This window comes from Sebastes fasciatus, chromosome 5 (genome assembly GCF_043250625.1).
Source record: "Sebastes fasciatus isolate fSebFas1 chromosome 5, fSebFas1.pri, whole genome shotgun sequence".
Classification (NCBI taxonomy): Eukaryota; Metazoa; Chordata; class Actinopteri; order Perciformes; family Sebastidae; genus Sebastes; species Sebastes fasciatus.
In genome coordinates, this window is record NC_133799.1 from 25,342,885 (window position 1) to 25,362,673 (window position 19,789).

General features: G+C 39.0%; 1 protein-coding gene across 5 annotated transcripts in view; it reads right to left on the reverse strand.

Annotated features, from left to right (window-relative positions):
• Nucleotides 1–19,789, reverse strand: part of osbpl1a (oxysterol binding protein-like 1A) — a 37,085-nt gene that overhangs the window by 11,559 nt on the left and 5,737 nt on the right. For 3 of the 5 annotated variants that reach the window (XM_074636055.1, XM_074636057.1, XM_074636058.1), the window contains exons 2-17: nt 19,040–19,169; nt 18,027–18,112; nt 17,848–17,922; nt 17,584–17,695; nt 17,341–17,426; nt 15,909–16,053; nt 14,563–14,630; nt 14,429–14,473; nt 14,237–14,310; nt 13,950–14,013; nt 13,754–13,855; nt 12,524–12,652; nt 12,317–12,398; nt 11,887–11,993; nt 4,646–4,808; nt 2,118–2,307 (exon numbers count right to left, since the gene is read on the reverse strand). In XM_074636055.1, coding sequence (XP_074492156.1) covers nt 2,118–2,307; nt 4,646–4,808; nt 11,887–11,993; nt 12,317–12,398; nt 12,524–12,652; nt 13,754–13,855; nt 13,950–14,013; nt 14,237–14,310; nt 14,429–14,473; nt 14,563–14,630; nt 15,909–16,053; nt 17,341–17,426; nt 17,584–17,695; nt 17,848–17,922; nt 18,027–18,112; nt 19,040–19,163 — 1,652 coding nt within the window. In that variant the 5' untranslated portion in view covers nt 19,164–19,169. Of the gene's footprint in view, nt 1–2,117; nt 2,308–4,645; nt 4,809–11,886; nt 11,994–12,316; nt 12,399–12,523; nt 12,653–13,753; nt 13,856–13,949; nt 14,014–14,236; nt 14,311–14,428; nt 14,474–14,562; nt 14,631–15,908; nt 16,054–17,340; nt 17,427–17,583; nt 17,739–17,847; nt 17,923–18,026; nt 18,113–19,039; nt 19,170–19,789 lie in introns of those variants that run through there. The other 2 variants (XM_074636059.1, XM_074636060.1) reach the window with 2 other exon arrangements.

A 19,789-nucleotide genomic window follows, 5' to 3' on the forward strand; every position in this document is an offset into this window, starting at 1 on the left:
AGTCACTTTCTATCGCCGAATGAGGTAGCACGTTGATTATTGAGCCTAGAGCCCGCTGATAAAAGTATTACGAACTGGGTGTCTGGGGAAAAATCACAAAACTGTCCTCATTGAAACCACAATGTCTGATCCGAAGGCCATTACAGCATGAAATAATGCATTCTGTTATATCAGGCTTTCAATCTAGAGCCCTGAAAACTAGTTTTTACTATTTTCCACCACATTGTGATATTGTTCTCATGTTTGCCCTACGGGGCTAATACATGCTATTTTCAGTGTTTGAAGCAATCCAACAATTCTTTTTAAAATTATTTTTATTTTACCTTTATTTGACCAGAAATCAAAATCATTGTTAACGCTAATCATTGACATATCCCAGAATGTGAATAAATAAAAATTTAAATTCCCTCTAGTATTTAATATACAGAAAATAATTAAAGTGTCTTTTCTTTCTTTTCATAAAAACAACAACAGTGGCATCATGTAAACAAATTCACATTTAAATGGGGTAAAATTCTCAAAATTAATGAATTTTACGATCCGGACTGATGTTGGTTATTTAACTCAGTGAAAGTGGAAAATAATATTAATATATAGTGTTTTATAGCAGTTTTAAGTAGGGGACATTTTTGTCATTTTTAAAAAAATGCATCACAATCAATGTTGTTGCTAATCATTGACATACTGTATCCCAGACTGTGAAAAGGGAAAAATAAAGATTCCCCTTAGCATTTAGTATACAGAAAATAATTAATGTTTGTGTTTCTTTTCTTTCTTTTCATAAAAAACAACAGTGGCAAACAAATTCACATTTAAATGGTTAAAATTCTCAAAATTAATGAATATTTTGTCGTTACCATCAGAACTGATGCTGGTTAACACATCTAACATAACAGTTGCATTATGTAAACAAACTCACATTTAAAGGGTTACAATTCTGAAAATGAATTATTATTTGGTAGTTATGATCAGGACTGATGTTGGTTAAAATATTTAACTCAGTGAAAGTGGAAAATAATATTAATATATAGTGTTTTTCACATTTTTGTGCTCTTAGGAACAAGTGGGATTTTTTTTTTCTAAATCTGACACCGCACAAAATAAATAAATTAAACATGCATCAAAATCAATGTTGTTGCTAATCATTGACATATCCCAGACTGTGCCAAAGTAAAATAAAAATTACCCGTAGCATTTAGTATACAGAAAATAATTTAAATAAAATAAAAATAATTAATTAATACAAGTTTTAACTTAAGTGAAAGTGGAAAATAATATTAATAAATTGTATTTTTCTAGCACTTTTAGGAAGGGGACATTTTTGTCCCCTACAGTAAATCTGACAGTGCACAAAAATGCATCATACTGCTAGCATTTAGTATACAGAAAATCAAATTATTTAGTGTTTTCTTTTTTATGACAACAGTGTCATTATTTAAACAAACTGGCATTTAAAGGCTTTAAATTCTGAAAATGATGTAGTTATTAAACGATTTAACTCAGTGAAAGTGGAAAATAATATCAATATATTAATTTATAAGTTTCATTCAGTTTTTGATGCGGACATTTTTGTCCTCTGAGGACATCAGAGCAACTTTTTTAAAGTGAGGCAGAAGGGTTAAAATTACAATAATAAAGCATTTAAGCCGTGTGAAAAATAACATAATGAAATTTGAAATCCTGCACTCCAAAGCTGCCTGGAGGGATTAACCAACATGGGATCATACTGCAGCCGGATAGACTGATTATTGCATTACACTGTGACCTTATTAATATTTAACAGAGCTCAGTTCTTTCAATACAACTCTTTCTTTTTCCTTCACCGGGCTGACTCTAAATTATTCACACTACGACGTGGAAAGACCCGAGGGAGGACATAAAAATGAAAAAACAAAGACTGTTGGGGAACACTCTCACAGCAGGTTTGGGGAAATAAAACATCCTGATACTGTTTATCAATGAGATATTTACAGCGAGAAATAAACTGCAGCAGTAATAGTCGGCTGTGAGGAGACGGGCCCTTTGTTGAGTTTGTTCCTTTTGATGAGAGGTGGATAAAAGCTCAGGGGGGTCGTCGGTCCATTTAGGAAACCGTGGGGGCATACAGCACCGCTGACCTATGCTTTGCGATCCCGTTGGGTTGAGCCTCATCCTTGTCGCCATGGTGATCCTCCTGCAACATGCCGGCGGGGCTGCCGCAAGGGCTGCTTAATAACATGACAGAGCCTTCGTCCTCCTCCTCGTCCTCGTCAAAGGAATGGCTGGCCACCGTCTCAAAGCCGCTCAGGGAGATCTCCGAGCCCGAGTCTGAGGTGGACACACAGAGACAATTCAAACTCGCTGTTCAAACTGGTAGAAGAAGAAGAAAATGTTAAAAGGAGCGGTGCGTAGGATTTAGTGGCTTCTAGTGGTGAGGTTGTGGACCGCAACCAACTGAGTTCCCGTCCACTCACTCTTCCCTTTCCAAGTGTGTCAGAGAACTACGGTGCAACTACGGTGTAACGTGAATGTCTCTCTCTAGAGCCAGTGTTTGGTTGATCCGTTCTGAGCTACTGTAGAAACATGGCGGAGTGGACACGCTCCCTATGTAGATATGAAGGGCTCATTCTCCCACATCTTCCTTCATACAGCGACCGAGCAAACTCTGGTGAATAGAGCACGAAAAATTGTCCAGATATACTATGAGCTGTATTACATAGAGCGAGTGATATCAACTAACTGTCCGTTACTGTCAACGTTGATTTTTTACCAATGAAAATAGGTTGGAGGTAAGCAAAAGTTTGCATAAATAGAGCAGGGCGAGCGTTTTTTCAAACAATCGACACGTCGCTTTGCTTGTTCACTGACGCACGGAGCAGGTTGGGACATCTTCATTCGCTCGTTCGCATCGTCTCCAGTTAGGAAGAGGTTTAACGCCGAAAACACACCGGAACAGTGGCGAAGAGTGGCCTGCAGCGCGCTGCCATGTAATGTCTCAAAGCTGTGGCCTTTTTAATTTCTGTGGCGAAGTGCTGCCACAGAGAACCCGCAGCTAATCAGTTAACTGTGCGAGCCACACTTCGCCTCAGCTAATGAAAACACATAAATCCCCCTAAATCCTACACACTGGACTTTTGAAGGACATGCAATAAAATTGTGTTTATTAAAAAAAGGATATAATAAAATTAACTTCATCCAGTACTTGTGGGTATCTTTTATAGTCTGATAATAAAGCCAGTGTCTACACATGCATGATAGCAATTAAATGATCAGCCTGATATGTTGATATGCCGAGATGCCGATATTAGCTTAACTCACATATTTCGGTGTCAGTGTATTAATTAATTAATACATTTTTTAAATTCAATTTTAAATCAATAACATTAGCATTACAAATGAAGAATGGGACAATAACATAAATTCTGAAAATGTAATTGCTGTATGTAACATATCTAATAAAGAAATGTAACAGTAAGTAAACTATATAATAAAAAAAATTGTAATAAAATAAATTTAGAGGGGACTTTTGAAGAAGCAAACTATGAGAAATACAAACACTTAAAGTAGCAGTAGGCAGAATACTTTTGGCATCATTGGGCAAAGTATTGTTAGTCGAATAACACTTGATTTAATCGATAGATCTGTGAAACTGAGTTTCTCGACAAAGAATCACACAAAAGCACCACTTTAAATCTGTGTGCTTACCAGAGATGTGCTAATATCGTAAGTTATAAAAAAATAAGTCATTCCGTATGAAAAAAGCATAAAAAATGACTGATCGACTAAAGAAATCTAAGTTGACTAACACCAAAGCGACCGATTAGTTGACTAATCGACGAAGAGGCTGCAGCCCTTGTTATCTGATCTTATTTTTAAAACTCCCAAGTTAAGTCATAGTGTGCTACATATAAATAAAAAAATTTACTTCGGCCTCAAAAATGCAGCATCTTTCAGACTGTAATAACGAGACTGTATGAGAGTGAATGAAATGAGAAAAGTGAGAAAAATAAAATATAAAAAGTGGAATTTTTCTCACGCCTACTTTAATACGATTAGTTTTATTTATCTAATTAAGTATTTGTTTTTCTTTTTTAGTCATTTCATGATTATAATTTAATTCACTGTGGACTGCCATACAAATAAGCAAACAAATCTATAAAATATTATTCACAAAATAATTATTCACACTCTGCAACAACGAATGCAGATCAGCCTCGACACCTCCGTGTTAACTTCCTGTCATGTATAGATTTGGTTACACAAGGTGCCAAAAACAATAGCATCACATTAGACAAAAGGTTTCCTTGTTACAGATGAAGCTTAAAAATATAGAATAAATAAAAACAAATACAAACTCCTGTAAAATATTCTGTTTTGGAGCCGTTTTGTTCAGTTTTAAATGTTACTAAAACCATGCAGGTTTCTCACACCAAACACACTCATTCATGTGAAAAAAAGGCTTCAAGTTATTTCAACACAACCAGGCAACACCTTTGCTTACGTCACGCTTGAGGAGCGGCAAACCAAATACCAAAGACAGTCACTGGCGGGAGAAAAAAAAAAAAGGTATTCCAGTGTCCTAAAGGTGAATGACAGAGCAGCAAGTGTGAGAACAGAATCTCTTGCATCTCCTGACCCGAGCGTGTTTGAGAACTTGTCAACTCACCAGACACGGCGTCGTGGAACTCATCCTCACTGAGGGCACTCCGCGGCGAAGATCCCTTGACGACGGATTGCTCAAGTTCGTGGTGCTCGGTGGCGAGAGTCTGCAGCGCTTCAGAGAGGATCTTGTTCTTCTCTACCTCCTGCTCCAATTTCAGACTGCGCACCTGAGCTCGCCACACACAAACACACAAACACACACACAGAGACAGTAGACTAATCACTCATAGGAACATTTGATAAGTGAAGAAGTGTTTTCATGGCTTCCAACATTTTATTCTGACTCTCGTTACAGAGAGAAGACAGAATGTGTGTGACTATCAGACCGGCTGTGATGCAGATAAACAGGCCGTTGACTGACTGATCCTCCCCTCTGCAGCGTCCTATCATTATCAGACCCACGGATAGAGAGAGACAGAGACAGAGATGGAGCTGAGAGGGACGAGCCATGTTTATCTGTAATGGAGGACAGCTGCCTCGACGCCGAAGCGTCTCAAATGGCCTGCCGCAGAACATGACTCCCGTGGAGGAGAAGGGCTCAAATGACGGGGTAATGGAATCAGATATAAACCATTAAGCAATCCTCCCTTTTACACACTAGTGTTGATAATATGAAGATATTTCTTTTTGAAATTCTGTTTCCACTGATAGTCTGACAAATGTGTAAGCTTGGAGACTGTCAAAGAAACAAAATTGATCGTTTATGATCATCTACAAGATGGTAACCAGGACCACAACAGGCAAAGTGAAGAGGGGCAGGCCGTTCTCATACACCGTTCATAGCTATAACTACAAAAACTAATGCACTGTAATTCGTATATATGCCACAAAATCAATTTGTATGTAATCCACATATCGTGAACCAGGAAATATAAAGAGCGACAAACGCTGCATAGGGAGGAGGTCGGGCGGATGGGTGGGTCAAAAAAACGTTCACCCAGGAGACCGATGTTTGTATCCCGTGTGAAACCATAAATCAATGTTGATTTATTTGTCACATAACTTCGGTACTTAAGTTTCACCACTTCCGGAGTTATTTTAACCCAACAACGATCTTTTCCTAAACCTAACTGAGTAATTTTGCTGCCTAAACCTAACCAAGTCGATGTTTTCCTTAACTTAACCAAGTAGTTTTGTTGCCTAAATCCAACTAAGTCGATCTTTTCCTAAACCTTACAAAGTTGATCTTTTCCTAAACCTAACAAAGTCGATCTTTTCCTAAACCTAACTAAGTCGTTTTTTTTGCCTAAACCTAACGAAGTCCATCTTTTCCTAAACCTAACTGAGTTGATTTTTTCCTAAACCTAAGTAGTTTTGTTGCCTAAACCTAACCAAGTTGATCTTTTCCTAAACCTAACTAAGTAGTTTTGTTGCCTAAACCTAACGAAGTCCATCCTTACCTAAACCTAACTGAGTTGATCTTTTCCTAAACCTAACTAAGTAGTTTTGTTGCCTAAACCTAACGAAGTCCATCCTTACCTAAACCTAACTGAGTTGATTTTTTCCTAAACCTAAGTTTTGTTGCCTAAACCTAACCAAGTTGATCTTTTCCTAAACCTAACTAAGTAGTTTTGTTGCCTAAACCTAACGAAGTCCATCCTTACCTAAACCTAACTGAGTTGATCTTTTCCTAAACCTAACTAAGTAGTTTTGTTGCCTAAACCTAACCAAGTCGATCTTCTCCTAAACTTAACTAAGTTGTTTTGTGGCCTAAACCTAACCAAGTTGTATCCTGTGAAGAGGGAAGTTTATTTGAAAAGTGAGTGTATGCATGTAACGAGCATCACCTGTTGCTGGACATTCGGAGAAAAACGGACGAAAAATGAGGAATAACCTTTCATAAGATATCATACGAACTGTCGTATGAGGACACGTTGAGTGGGGAGAGATGCGCTGTATAATGACAGACTACAGATCACTCGCCATCACTGCAATATACTGAACTTTAAAGAGGAAACTCCTGCTGCCAGACACCTACACAGGTGGTGTAAACCAGCGCTGCAGGAGCAGAAAGTGACTAAGTATCTTCCCTTCGCAGACCCCGCTGCTTCATTCATACTGCATATACCATCATGTGAGATACACAGTATACGTGTTTGAGTTCTTCCTATAGAGACCGGAGCCTATTCATGGTGAGAGCTCTGAGATCCTGTGAGCCTTTTATCGTGCGCTCTGCCTCCGCAGATCACAGTTCAAAAGGCTGCACAGCTGAGCGCCTCCAGGCCCGGTCCAGGTGTGAAACCCTGAAAGCTCTGGACTGGCTGTTAAACTGAGGACATGCAAATGGTTTTCTGGCAGCCTCTGAGAACACCAGCAGCGCCGTCCTGTTTAAAGACCCTCCGAGATATTCAAATATCTGGTTTTGTGAGATGAAGCTGAGCATGAAGGAGAAAGGAGGAAAAGAAACGGAGACTGACTTCTGCTAATACCTACAGATTTCAATAATTCAGGCTTAGGTATTAAACTCTTTCGTCCATGTCTTCGTTGTATAAAATGCGTGTATAAGAGGACTGAAACTGTGCATTATCATGTGAAGGTGAACACCCCGTGATTTACATATTCAACAACTCAAGGGTGCATTCAAACACTGCGGTGCATCAAAAGCGACAGTACCACTACATATCATGTTTAAACAATCAGCAGGGAGCAGACAGAGACTAATTCTCATTCTGATGTGACGTTCAGAAAGAAAACCGGTTCAGAAATAATGCCGCAAATGAACCAAAACTGTGATCGGCCAACTATGCAAAAATGAAAGCTCTTAGATTGTTTGTGTTGGCCCATTAAGTTTTGTGTTACAGCCTGCGAAATTAAGATAGTTGAATGTGATTATGATGAAAATCAGAGAGACTGTGACTTGATATTCCCCCCCCAAAAAATGTATTTAATATTCAGCTCCAGCACTCAGACTTCTTCAGAGTGAATCACACAAACTATCTCCCTACACTGTTTCTTGTTCATTTCCACATCATATCTTTAACATCTTATATTTTCCTATATATGCAAACCTTCCAGTCATAAAAAATAACTTATGCAGGCACACATGCACGGCATTCAGTCCCACTGTTAAAGCAGCGCTGGGCATTAGGGGTGGACAATAGGAAGATTTTGAGATTTTGTCACTATGTTCATATTGTGGTAATAACCCACTAACATTGGGTGTATTAGGCCATTCTATGCAATATTGAAAATAAATGAGCAGGACTGATTTCTGCCAGTAGTTGGGCAATCTTAAGTTTTTAACCGTTCTAGCAGTTTGGCTGTAAGCATAGCAATGTTGGTCTGTCGAGCCTGATCTCCTAAAAATTACATTCCCATACAACGAAACTGATTGTTTTCCATCCATCCACTTTCTTCTTTCTTCCGCTTATCCGGGGCTTATCGGGCTTTTCCAGACGTCCCTCTCCTCAGCAACATCTTCCAGCTCTTCCTGGGGGACCCCGAGGCGTTCACAGACCAGACCAGATATATAATCTCTCCAGCGTGTTCTGGGTCTACCTCGGGGCCTCTTACCAGTTGCCCAGAAAACCTCCAAAGGAAGGCGTCCAGGAGGAATCCTGATCAGATGCCCGAACCACATCTCAGCTGGCCCTTTTCGACGCGAAGGAGCAGTGTCTCTACTCCGAGCTCCCTCCGGATGTCTGAGCTCCTCACCCTATCTCTAAGGCTGAGCTCAGCCACCCTACGAAGGAAGCTCATTTCGGTCGCTTGTATCAGTGATCTCTTTCTTTCGGTCACTACCCAAAGCTCATGACCATAGGTCCCTCTCCACCACAACGGTCCGGTACAACGCCCGCAATAACTGCTGACACTGCACCGAACCGTCTGTCCATCTCCCGCTCCATTTTACCCTCACTCGTGAACAAGACCCTGAGATACTTGAACTCCTTTGCTTGGGGCAAAGACTCACGTTTGTTTTTGACGTATCACAAATATAATACGTTTTCTAATCAAAGTCTGTGGAAGTCCGCCTAGGGAGGATGTCGAGACCGCTGTTTGTGTTTGTGAAACAAAAAGTCAACACTGACTTATTTAAAATTTACGTCTTTAACTTAATGTAACAAATGTACTTATTTTAAGCCAAACCATGAACCTAAACAAGTCGTTTTGTTGTGTCTTTTCTTTGTTTTGTTTCAATTTACAACGCTAACCACATGTTTAAAAATGCGACTGTAATCTGGGAGAAAATAAATTAGTTGTATGCGTACCTGTGAGGGCTTCTGGACAATATCTGTCATTGCATAAAGCAGCATATTTTCCCACTCCCATGTTGATAAGAGACATATCTCCCTTTAAGGTACATTTTGAACAGATAAAAATGTGCGATTAATCGCGATTAACTATGGACAATCATGCGATTACATATTTGAATCGATTGACAGCCTTAGTTTTAATACAGTTGTCGTGATCAAATGTTGGCCGTCAGGTTGAATTTAATGAATTAATGAATTGACTAGTACAAGAAGTGGTCAAATATTGCGATCGTCATTTCAGGTGAGTGAACAACGGCCGTGTTCGATTTGAGACAACACTACCCTGTCAAAATTCACACACTACGCAAGTAAGTACATAGCGTGCTCGTTGTACCACATGGAAGTGTACTAACGGAAGTATCCGAATTGAGACACAGCATCAGACTTGTGATGAAATATCTTCATTTGCTGGATTAGTCAGAAACATTCTTGTCCAGTTGTTTCATCTATAAACATTTTCTCAATTGATTTTCCAGAAAATGTCACAAAATATCATAATGGAAAATGTCATATACCACAATAGAGGATTTTATGCATATTGTCTTCCCGTATTGAGCATTGTTTTCTGCTGCTGTCTGATAGCAGCTGAGCCAGAGAGCTGCTGGGCTCCAGGCCAGAATTGTAAAATCCTGCTGGCTCATCGTTGTTTACATACTCAGTGTATTATTTGATGCTATTTCACCACATAATGCCTGAAAATATTCCAAGTTCAGCATCCAACTGAATTACTACGAGCTTCAAGTTTACACTCAGAGAACCCTCCAGAAATGGATCTCATTATGTAAACGCTGATGTTTAGTTAAGTGCTTTATAAATAATAAGTTTTTACTTTATTACAGAATTGATGTACAGGGTTGTCACTTGTTGGGATCTATACGCGGTGCCATCTTATTTTCCTTCCTGCAGGTATGTAATCTATTCACTGAATCCTTCCATTATAATCAAATCCATTGAATCTCACACAAAGAAAAACCTGACAGCTTATAATCACTGAACTGCTTTCATAAGGAGGTGAGAATAGTGACGTCGCTTTCTTATGAAACTGTGTCCTGTTTCTACATCTTATTCCGTCTCTATAGATCCGAAGGTCACGGACAGTAAAGAGCCTCTTGATTACAGTATTTATAGTCCGCATTTTCTTAAAGGGTCAGGTCACTCAAATCACAAAGAATAGATAATATATAATATATTTTCTTCTTGAGCCTTCACTTACAATTGGAAAAACTCCACATTTATGTGTCTTTAAAGAAACATAATTAGTAGTTTTGTTTAAAAATGTCATTCAAATGTCATTAATCTCTGTTTTAATGAGTTGGCAGCAAAACTTTCAGAGCTGAATGTCTCCAAAAATATCAGCTCATAACACCCAAAATAAAAATATTATTTTTTATAATTTGAGTGAACTTCTAGAATAACCTGTGTTCTGCTCTGGGTTGTGGAGAGTAAAATGCTAATAATCGACATTACAGTAGAGAAAAACCTGACTAATATCTGCTAACAGGTAGGGCTGAGCGATAATTCAATATGAATATCATCTTTCAATGGAATCATATTGTGATGAAATCATATATTGAGATATCGTGGTACACAATTATGGCATCTAATTGATAATAACAAGCACCTACAATACAATACATATTTTGGGTGTTAGTCAGGTACTAACTTAAATTTCTCAGAAAATCTGATGTGAAATATTTTGAGGGAATATCATTTGACGATTTTGTTTTTACATCACACTTCACATTATCACTCTGTTCACTGTGATAAACAAATGAGTAAATGGAAGTATTTATTAGTTCTTTTCTCTATAATGTCATTTTAAACTGTTCATTTTGCACTTAAGTTCTGAATTGAATGAGAAAATACTCAGTATTTTTAATTTGTCAAGTATTTAATTCATTTTATTTAAATTTATTTATTGAACTACCAGAAAACGCTGCTATATCATGATATAGATTGATCAGCCATAACATTAAGACAACTGACAGGTGAAGTGAATAACATTGATTATCTCGTTACTATGGCACCTGGCAGTGGGGGGGATATATTAGACAGCTAGTGAACATTTTTAACTTTGAACTTTGTGTTGGAAGCAGAAAAAATGGGCCAGCGTGAGGATGTGAGCGACTTTGATGAGGACCAAATAGTGCTGGCTAGACAACTGGGTCAGAGCATCTCCAAAACTGCAGCTCTTGTGGGATGTTCCCGGTCTGCAGTGGTCTGGACCTACCAAAAGCGGTCCAAGGAAGGAAAACCGGTGAACCGACGACAGGTTCAGACCCGAGGCTCATTGATGCACGTGGAGAGCGAAGGCTGGCCCGTGTTGTCTGATCCAATAGAAGAGCTCCTGGAGCTCAAACTGCTGAAAAAGTTAATGCTGGTTCTGATGGAAAGGTGTCAGAACACACAGTGCATCGCAATTTGTTGCGTATGGAGCTGCGTAGCCGCAGGCCGGTCAGGATGTCCCGTGCTGACCCGTGTCCACCGGCCAAAAGTGCCTACAATGGGCACGTGAGCATCAGAACTGCACCACAGCGCAATGGGAGAAGATGGCCCGGTCTGATGAATCACGTTTTCTTTTACATCAGTAAAGTTCGAGGTGATGACTCGGCCTCCAAATTCTCCAGATCTCAATCCAATCGAACATCTGTGGGATGTGCTGGATAAACAAGTCCGATCCACGGAGGCCCTACCTCGCAACTTACAGGACTTAAAGGATCTGCTACTGACGGCTTGGTGCCAGATACCACAGCAGACCTTCAGAGGTCTAGTGGAGTCCATGCCTCGAAGGGTCAGGGCTGTTTTGGCGGCAAAAGGGGGACTTACTCAATATTAGGCAGGTGGTCATAATATTATGGCTGATCGGTGTATATCGTTATCGAGATATGAAATGACCTTTATCGTGATGGAAGATTCTGGCCCTATTGCCCAGCTCTGCTGACAGGCATCCAAACAAATACACAAATGTGTCCCGGGGGAAGAAGACACTTACCCCTTCCTGTCTGGAGAGGAGGCTGAGACAGACGCTGAGACTGGAGCTGGTCTCGCTGGACAACTCACAGATTTCTTGCATTTTCTGCGGTATGGCGGATGGAAACCCTGAGGGGACAAACACACACAATGATGAGGGATCACTGGCACAAAGTAATGAGTTAAATTAAAAATTCAGACAAGCTGCTCTCAAGGCGCTCTGAAAAGCATCAAAGCAGAGTGAGTCTCTAATGACAGAAACAGACTCTTAATTATGAGGATTTCAGACGTTAATCCATCGAATACTGTGCATTTAAATCTGCTCGATGATGCTTGGCATTTTAATCATAACTCTTGAATCATTCTCATCTGTCAGGTTTCTCCTCTGTTTTATGTCTATTACAATATATAGAAAACATTTATTGTGCTATAAATTGAATAACAGGTTTTACTTTCTGCCAGTCCGTCACTTTTCAGCATCGACAGGAAAGCTTCCACCTCCTTCTCCAGTTTCTTCTGGCTGGTCTCAGCCGCCTGGTTTCAGAGAGACGGGAGCAGATGAACAAAAGCAGCGCAGGGTGGGAGGACCGGGGGGGGCTGTACACTACGGATCATTATTCTGACATGCTTATTATGGATTTTCTTTTGTTTACAGCCACCTGTAGCGAGTCTGCTAGCTCCCCGAGTGATATGCCTTCCTCCTCCTCCTCCTCTCCCTCGCTGCCCTGCTCTTGGGAGCAGTAGTGTGTGCTGTAAGCTGAGTGCTCATCCAGAGCATCCAGCCACGCCTGGAAGACAATAACAGATTTATCTTTGGTTTGTCATGAAAATCGAACACGAAAATGATTTATTTAAAAAGCATCATCTTGGAAATATAAATTTCTATTTGTAATTTGAGTGGGTTTTAGATATTGACATCCTAGGTAGCAAAACTTACAAAAGTTCTCTTTTATTGGTCAAAATAAAACACCCTGAAGGTATTTTAAATATTTCATATCAAAACTCCGATTCCATTATTAAATGGGATTGCAACTAAAACCTTCATATATTGAGAACTCATCTTCTGTTTGGAATCATAAGGCTCTATCTGCCTATACATAACAGGCAGAGCTGTTTTTAAATCTTTTGAACAAAGTCCAAGTCACACCTCAAGTCTTTGAGATGTGACTAGTAAGTAAAAAAGTTTTTTAATGGAAACAGGTCATTTAACATCCAGCTGCAAGTAATGAATCAAAGCGTCAACTGTAAATGTGTCAAATAGTGCAATGAGAAAAAAAAAAAAAAAAAAGGTGCATTAAAAATTAGTGAAGTATGTGGAAAAATGTCCAAAAATATTCTAAAAATGTACAAAAAATATGTGAATATCCCCCAAAAATATGAAAAACATACAAAATATATATTAATACAAATATGGAAAAACTATAAGTCAAATATGTGGAAAAAATATGTGAAAAATATCCCAAAAAATATGTGAAAATATAAGTGAAATTGTCCAAAAAATATCCTAAAATTATTTATAAAATATTTGAATAATTAGTTAAAAATATGTGAAAAATATCCGAAAAATGTTCAAAAAATATGTGAAAAACATCTGAAAAAAATATATAGAAAACATCCAAAAAATATTAGATAAATATCTGAAAATCATTAGTAAAATCTGTGAAAAATATCCCAAAAATAAGTGGAAAACATTAGTGAAAAATGACTGAAAAATATCCCAAAATTATTAGTAAAATATGTATGTATAAATCATTCCAAACACTGATTGGTGCTTCACAGGTGGACCCTTCTGCAAGTTAGAGAATGACTTTGGAGCCTTTTCTATTAATGCATAAAAAACTAGACCTAGACAAAATGTTAATAAGAGCCAGAGGAGAAATTAAACGTACTTTTCTCGTTGCCTCTGGGTCGTTTTTGGGTGAAACTTTGAAGTGATGCACGCTGTCATCGAAGCACTTGAGGGTAAAAAAGCAGCAGTCTTTGGCTCGGATCTGGAAGCGAGAAAACCAAGAATGTTCCCTTGTGACAAAGTTATGCTCAGTCAAATTCAAATCAAAGGAGAGTAAGTATTAAATGTTGGCTTACCAAACACTGAGCGTTTGTGAGCGACTTGCAGCCTTGCCTTCTGACATTGGCAGCTGCGTCTGACCTTCACGTGAGGGAGAAACAGGTGAGGTCTTTTCTGTTGCAGACTTACTTTTTCTTGACACATTTTCAAAAGTGGTACAGAAGACAGATAAGTGAGTTAAAAAATAGAAAAGGACTCTGTCACTTTCCAGCTAATCAAAAGTGTGCAGTACTTCCATTTATCTGGTGCTGACATCTTTTCACATGATTCAAGGAGCAGAGGCCAGGTGAAAGATGGCACCTACTGTTTTGAGTACCAGGACACAACCCCGTCTTGGAGGACGACCCAGTAGGAGCGCCAGCCGAAAAATCTGGAGCTCTGCGGGATGAAGCACAAGAGAAGAATCAGCGGTGATTTTCAGTGATTTTCTATTATTGTTCAGCCTTTTCTGATTTCAAATGGTGGTTGAGAGAGAGCACAGCAGCGCTATCTATACCTTCAGGAGGAGTCCCTCGTACTTCTTGACAAGGCGGGTCGTACCCTGCGAGGAACACAGATGAGAAAGTAAAAAACAAATCAAAGAAAAAATCAAAGTAACATTAGGAGGCCGACTAACAGCTGAGCACTCACTCGGTGAGCGTTGCCCTCAAGGAGCAGCTTCATTGCTGCATCACTAGCCAGGTCATACACCGTCTGGCCTGCGATTTGTAGACACACATGAAAAGAAGGGCTTTAGTACAAAGTTAGCAAAAAGCAGTGACGTAAGTTACCAAAGAAAGCTAATCAATAAAGTTATGAATAATGTGAACGCTAGCTGAGTCAAAGTCTTAGCTGTTTTAAGTTTGGAAATAACTGAAAGGGTTAGTTAGTTTGTATACTTCCGCCTTGTGCGAGGTAAAATTACTGTTTTTGTGAATGTAGTCTGGTGGCTTTGAAGAGAGCGATATAACGGCTTCCGTTCCCCGTCGGAAAGGGCTGTCTGACGGCGAGGTAAAGCGACTGTTGACGGGAGCAGCAGAAGAATGTATTTTAGCCACCTCAAAAAAATCAATATCAGTTTAAGTGTACGCTGTAATTAGAATATATTCACCACTTTACCTCGCTGTCAGACAGCCCTTTCCGACAGGGAACTGAAGCCGTTATATCTCTCTCTTCAAAGCCACCAGACTACATTCACAAAAACAGTATTTTTACCTCACAGAACACAGGAGTTGCTGGTCTACCTCTGCATCGATCGGTTAGTTTGTTTGTGTTATTGTGTGACTTTCAGATACAAACTAACGTGGCGTCCACAGCAGTACATTGCTTAGGTACTCCTGTCTGCTTCTCCAAACTGGGAGCATGCCGACCGCCATCTAAGTAACTGGTTGCACACTCAATGGATAAGGATGCATGTATACTGTATATGTAACAGCATCATTATGCAGAAACCTACGTCAGGTCACCATGTGGGAAAAAGTTTTTAGAAGGGCTTGAAGGGAAAATAGCATTTTGATGCTAAAACATACATACTTAAAGCAAAATGTGAATTTTGGGATATGAATACATAAGGAACACCACTGGGAAGATACAGAATGATATAAAAAAACAAACAAAAAAAAAGCCAAAATAATAGACCCGCCCTTTAAAGGTTAATGACAACTGATATAAATATCAAGGAGTCTTGTGCCCCTCATGTTATCATAGTTTTTTTTACATGTTTTGCATTAATAATCACGTTCGAGTCACAGAAACAACCACAGTGTTTGAGGTCAGAGGTCAAACTCATTTCCTGCTGCTTACTCAGTCAGTTGCTATTCCTGTTTGGGTGAAGGACCTTGTGAATTGAGTTAAAATTGTCTTTCACTTAACACCAGAGGGAATGCTTTTTGGAACAAGCAGTAGTGTTGTCAGAAATATTTTGCAGTTTTATAGGAACGGCCGTACTTTGGCAATGTTTCCTAAGTGATAAAGAGCTGTGAGCTAATGAGTCTTACCTTTCTTGTTCTTGATGTTGGGGCTTGCTCCGCTCTTGAGCAGCTTCAGGGCGCACTGCCTCTGGCCTCGATAGGCTGCTGAGTGCAGCGGAGTGTTACCCAGCAGATCGGTGCAGTTGATGTCTGGGTTCTTCTTCCTGCTGAGCTGCGGCGAACACAAAGGACAGAAACAGATGGGTTGTCTGCTGCCAAACGTCCTGCAGGTCTTTATTATTCTGCTCAGAACTGAAGCACGACTCTGTGATTTCTCACTCCGTCTCCAAGAGGTGGAAGAGTTAAAGCTGCTCAAAACTTTCCTGCCAGGATCCATTGTGTGCGTTTCTTTTGGCACAATTTCCTAATGAGGTTTTCATGGACACTGGGCGTAGTCGACTGTATACCTGTCTGGACTTGTGAATATGTGCTCACGGTGACAAACACGGTGACAGAGTGACTTTGCCATCCCTACAGCCACGCCGCTAGCATGACTAATAAATCTGAATTGAATTTAACACACAGAAACGCTCCTTTTTGGCCCCTTTTCGACCGCAGGAACTTTCCCCCAGAACCAGGAACCTTTTGAGGAACTCATTGTGTTTCGACCACAGGAACCAGGGTCTAACACTGCAAATTTCCCCACTGCGGTACTAATAAAGGAATATCTTATCTTATCTTATCTTATCTTTAATTAAGTTCCGGGGACATTTTTACCCCCCTCAGAAAGGACCTGGTTGGGGGGTAGTACTTTCTGAAAGTACAGGAACTTTCTAAGTGGGGTTTGCAGGGATGACCGATTGGTCAAACACAAACAGCGCCGCTGCTTCAACTTGTGCACTGCTTCATTTAAAAACAAGGAACTACTCTAGTATCGATTTAGGACCATTTTAGGACGAGGAGAGAGCATTTCTCTTTGTTTGTTTGATGACATTAAAAGTAAAGTTAGGCCCTGCTGTCGGACAGAGAACCATCAAACACTCAACAGATGATTTACTGTGAAGATAGATGCTCTTAGTTCCATTTTCCTCCGCTGCATTTCAGTCATTACATCCAACTTGCAGAAGTAAATATGCAGCAGAACATATCGTCGCAATGAGACAAACCTTTATTTTTTTCCAACGTATTTTTTAGATGAAATAGGCGGACACACTGAACTGCAGAGTGTTAACTACTGTAACCACCAGCAGTCCACGTCGTGCTCTTTCATACGTCAGCGGACTAATTTTCCTGAAGTCTTTAGACCGCGGTGGAAACGCAGACAACAATAGGCTGAAGAAACGTTCTAGTTACTTGAAAAGTAGTTCCAGGGACTAAAATTACCAGGAACTTCTTGGTGGAAACCCGACTATAGTGACTGTAAAAAAAATGCCCAAATTAACTGAGAACATTCCACGCTATTATTGGTCAAAATTGGGCAAGATAGTATAAAGTAAATGTTTCTTTGAGAGGCACTAACCAGCTGAGTTAGAGTTGAAAGGTCTCCTTCTCGTGCAGCTTCCAAAAGTTCCTCCTCCAGTTTCCTCTCCTCTGTCCTCTCGGCCGCTGGCATCAGTACAATGATGGGATTTACGAGAGAAAATGTAGGATGATTTTACAATATATTACTGTATACAAACGATTTGTATGAATGAATATTGAAACATTTGAACATGGAGATTGGTACATTTATGTTTCCGTGAAAGTTGATGATCTCTCTCACCTTCAAGCATGCTTCTGATTTCTGCATTTTGAGTGACATCTTTGGGTATCTGTGCTGTCCCATTGATGACAGTAGCACATGCATCATAGCGCAGCAGCAGCATGACAACCTCCTGATCAATACGTGATTGATTGATTGATTCATTGATTGATTGACTGAATGGATGAATAAATGCATGCACATAACCATACTATCAACAAAGAGACGAGAAGAGAAGAAAGAAACTTAAAATCTGAATGGAGAATAGAAGATGTGTTGTGGTACCTTTCTTCCTGTGAAGGCAGCTTTGTGCAGCGACGTGTCTCCGACATTGTTGGGCAGGTTAACATCTGCGCCTGCCTGCAGGGGGTAACAAAACACACACACACACACACTTTAGCCATGCATTATTCAAAAATCTAAAGCAAACTCTTTTTTTTACTTTAAAAAAAAGAAACCCTAACCTTCAGTAATTCCTCCACCACATCTTTGTGTCCAAAGTAACAGGCCAAGTGAAGAGGCGTCCATCCCAGGTTAGACTTCCTCTTACCTGAGAAAACAGTACACACTGTGTTACACCACACACACTCATGGAGGACGGAAAATAAATGACTAGATAAATAGGGGTGACATGCAAAGGGAAAATCATGCAGAAGTAAATACTTTAAAAAAAAAAATACATACATTTAAAAATAAATAAAACGTAAATAAAAATAAAAAAATAAATAAAAAATAAATGAATAAATTAATTAATGACTCGATAAATAAATAAATAAATATGACATTAAATATAGCAAATTAAAAATAAGCCATTCATTAATTGATAAAATCTGACATAAATTTATATTTCTGTTTTAATTTGCTTCTTTATTTAATTAGCTTTGTATTAATTAATTAATTAATTTACAATTCTGTTTAATTTTTGCCTTTTATTTAGCTAGTTAGCATATAGTCATGCACCCTGACCCCATGATGACACACGTTGAGTGACAGCCACCTCATTTGCATATCGTGCAGAAATGCATAAAGAAATGTGTAAAGAAAAGAATACAGAAATAAATGAGGGTGAAATGCAAAGGGAAAATTGTGCACAAATAAATAAATAAATAAAAATCAAATACTAAAATAAATGAATAAATATAAATTAAAAAATAAATTAATTAATTTAAAAATGAATAAAAAGTAAATACATAAATAAATAAAAGGGAAAAATTAAACAGAAGAGTCAAAAATAAGGGAATTAATACAAAGAAAAATAAACAAAGAAGCAAATTAAAACAGAAATATCAATTTATGTAACATTTTATCAATTAATTAGTGGCTACATTTATTTTTAATATTATTTTTGTTACATTTAATAACATATTTATTTATTTATTGAGTCATTTATTCATTTATTTTTTATTTTGGCAGGTTCCGTCCTCCGTACACACTATGTATGATTGATAGTGTTTATTGAAAAGTGTTACTCATGTACCTCTGCAGTTTATGTTGATGTGTGTCTCCTCTTTTATCTTGGACATGAGGAGCCTCTGAATCCCCGGCAGATCTCCGTTGCGAGCGAACAGGAGGAACTGCTCCTCTGGCTCCAGCACCTCCATGGACGCCTGCAGAGGAAACGCAGGAAAGAAGCAGCGTCAGCACAAAAAGAGATGCTTTTTATTTCTGTGACTCAACTGTAATTAAAAAGATGATTTCAAAAGGACGCATTCACAGAGTCTCTGAAAAGAAACCCAGTGCCTATAGGAAGTTCATGGTTATTACTAATCGTTTAGAGCTAAATGGCAAGAAAACTGATGAGCCTGTAGGTTTTTCTCTGGAGCAGTGGTTCTCAAACTGGAGGTCGCCAGATGGTTGTGGAGAAAAAAATAAAAGAACATATTAAAATTTAAAAAAATAAAACATATTTACTGGGGAATATTTTTTACATTACATCGCCTGTACCAGTAATATAATTTACTTCAGAGTGTGTCTGTGAGAGTCAAAGTGCACATCAGTTTCTTTCCGGCGGGTCAGGGGGAGAGAAAAAGTCAAGAAAAGCAAAAAAAAAAATATTTCTTAATCAGTTAGGATCAGTATATCTCCACCTTCTCATGTCACTTCTGGTTGCAAAAAAACAAAATAGTGACGGCCAAAAACCAAGATGGCGACAGCAAAAATGCTGAACTCGAGGCTTCAAAACGGCAGTCCACAAACCAATGGGTGACGTCACAGTGACTACGTCCAC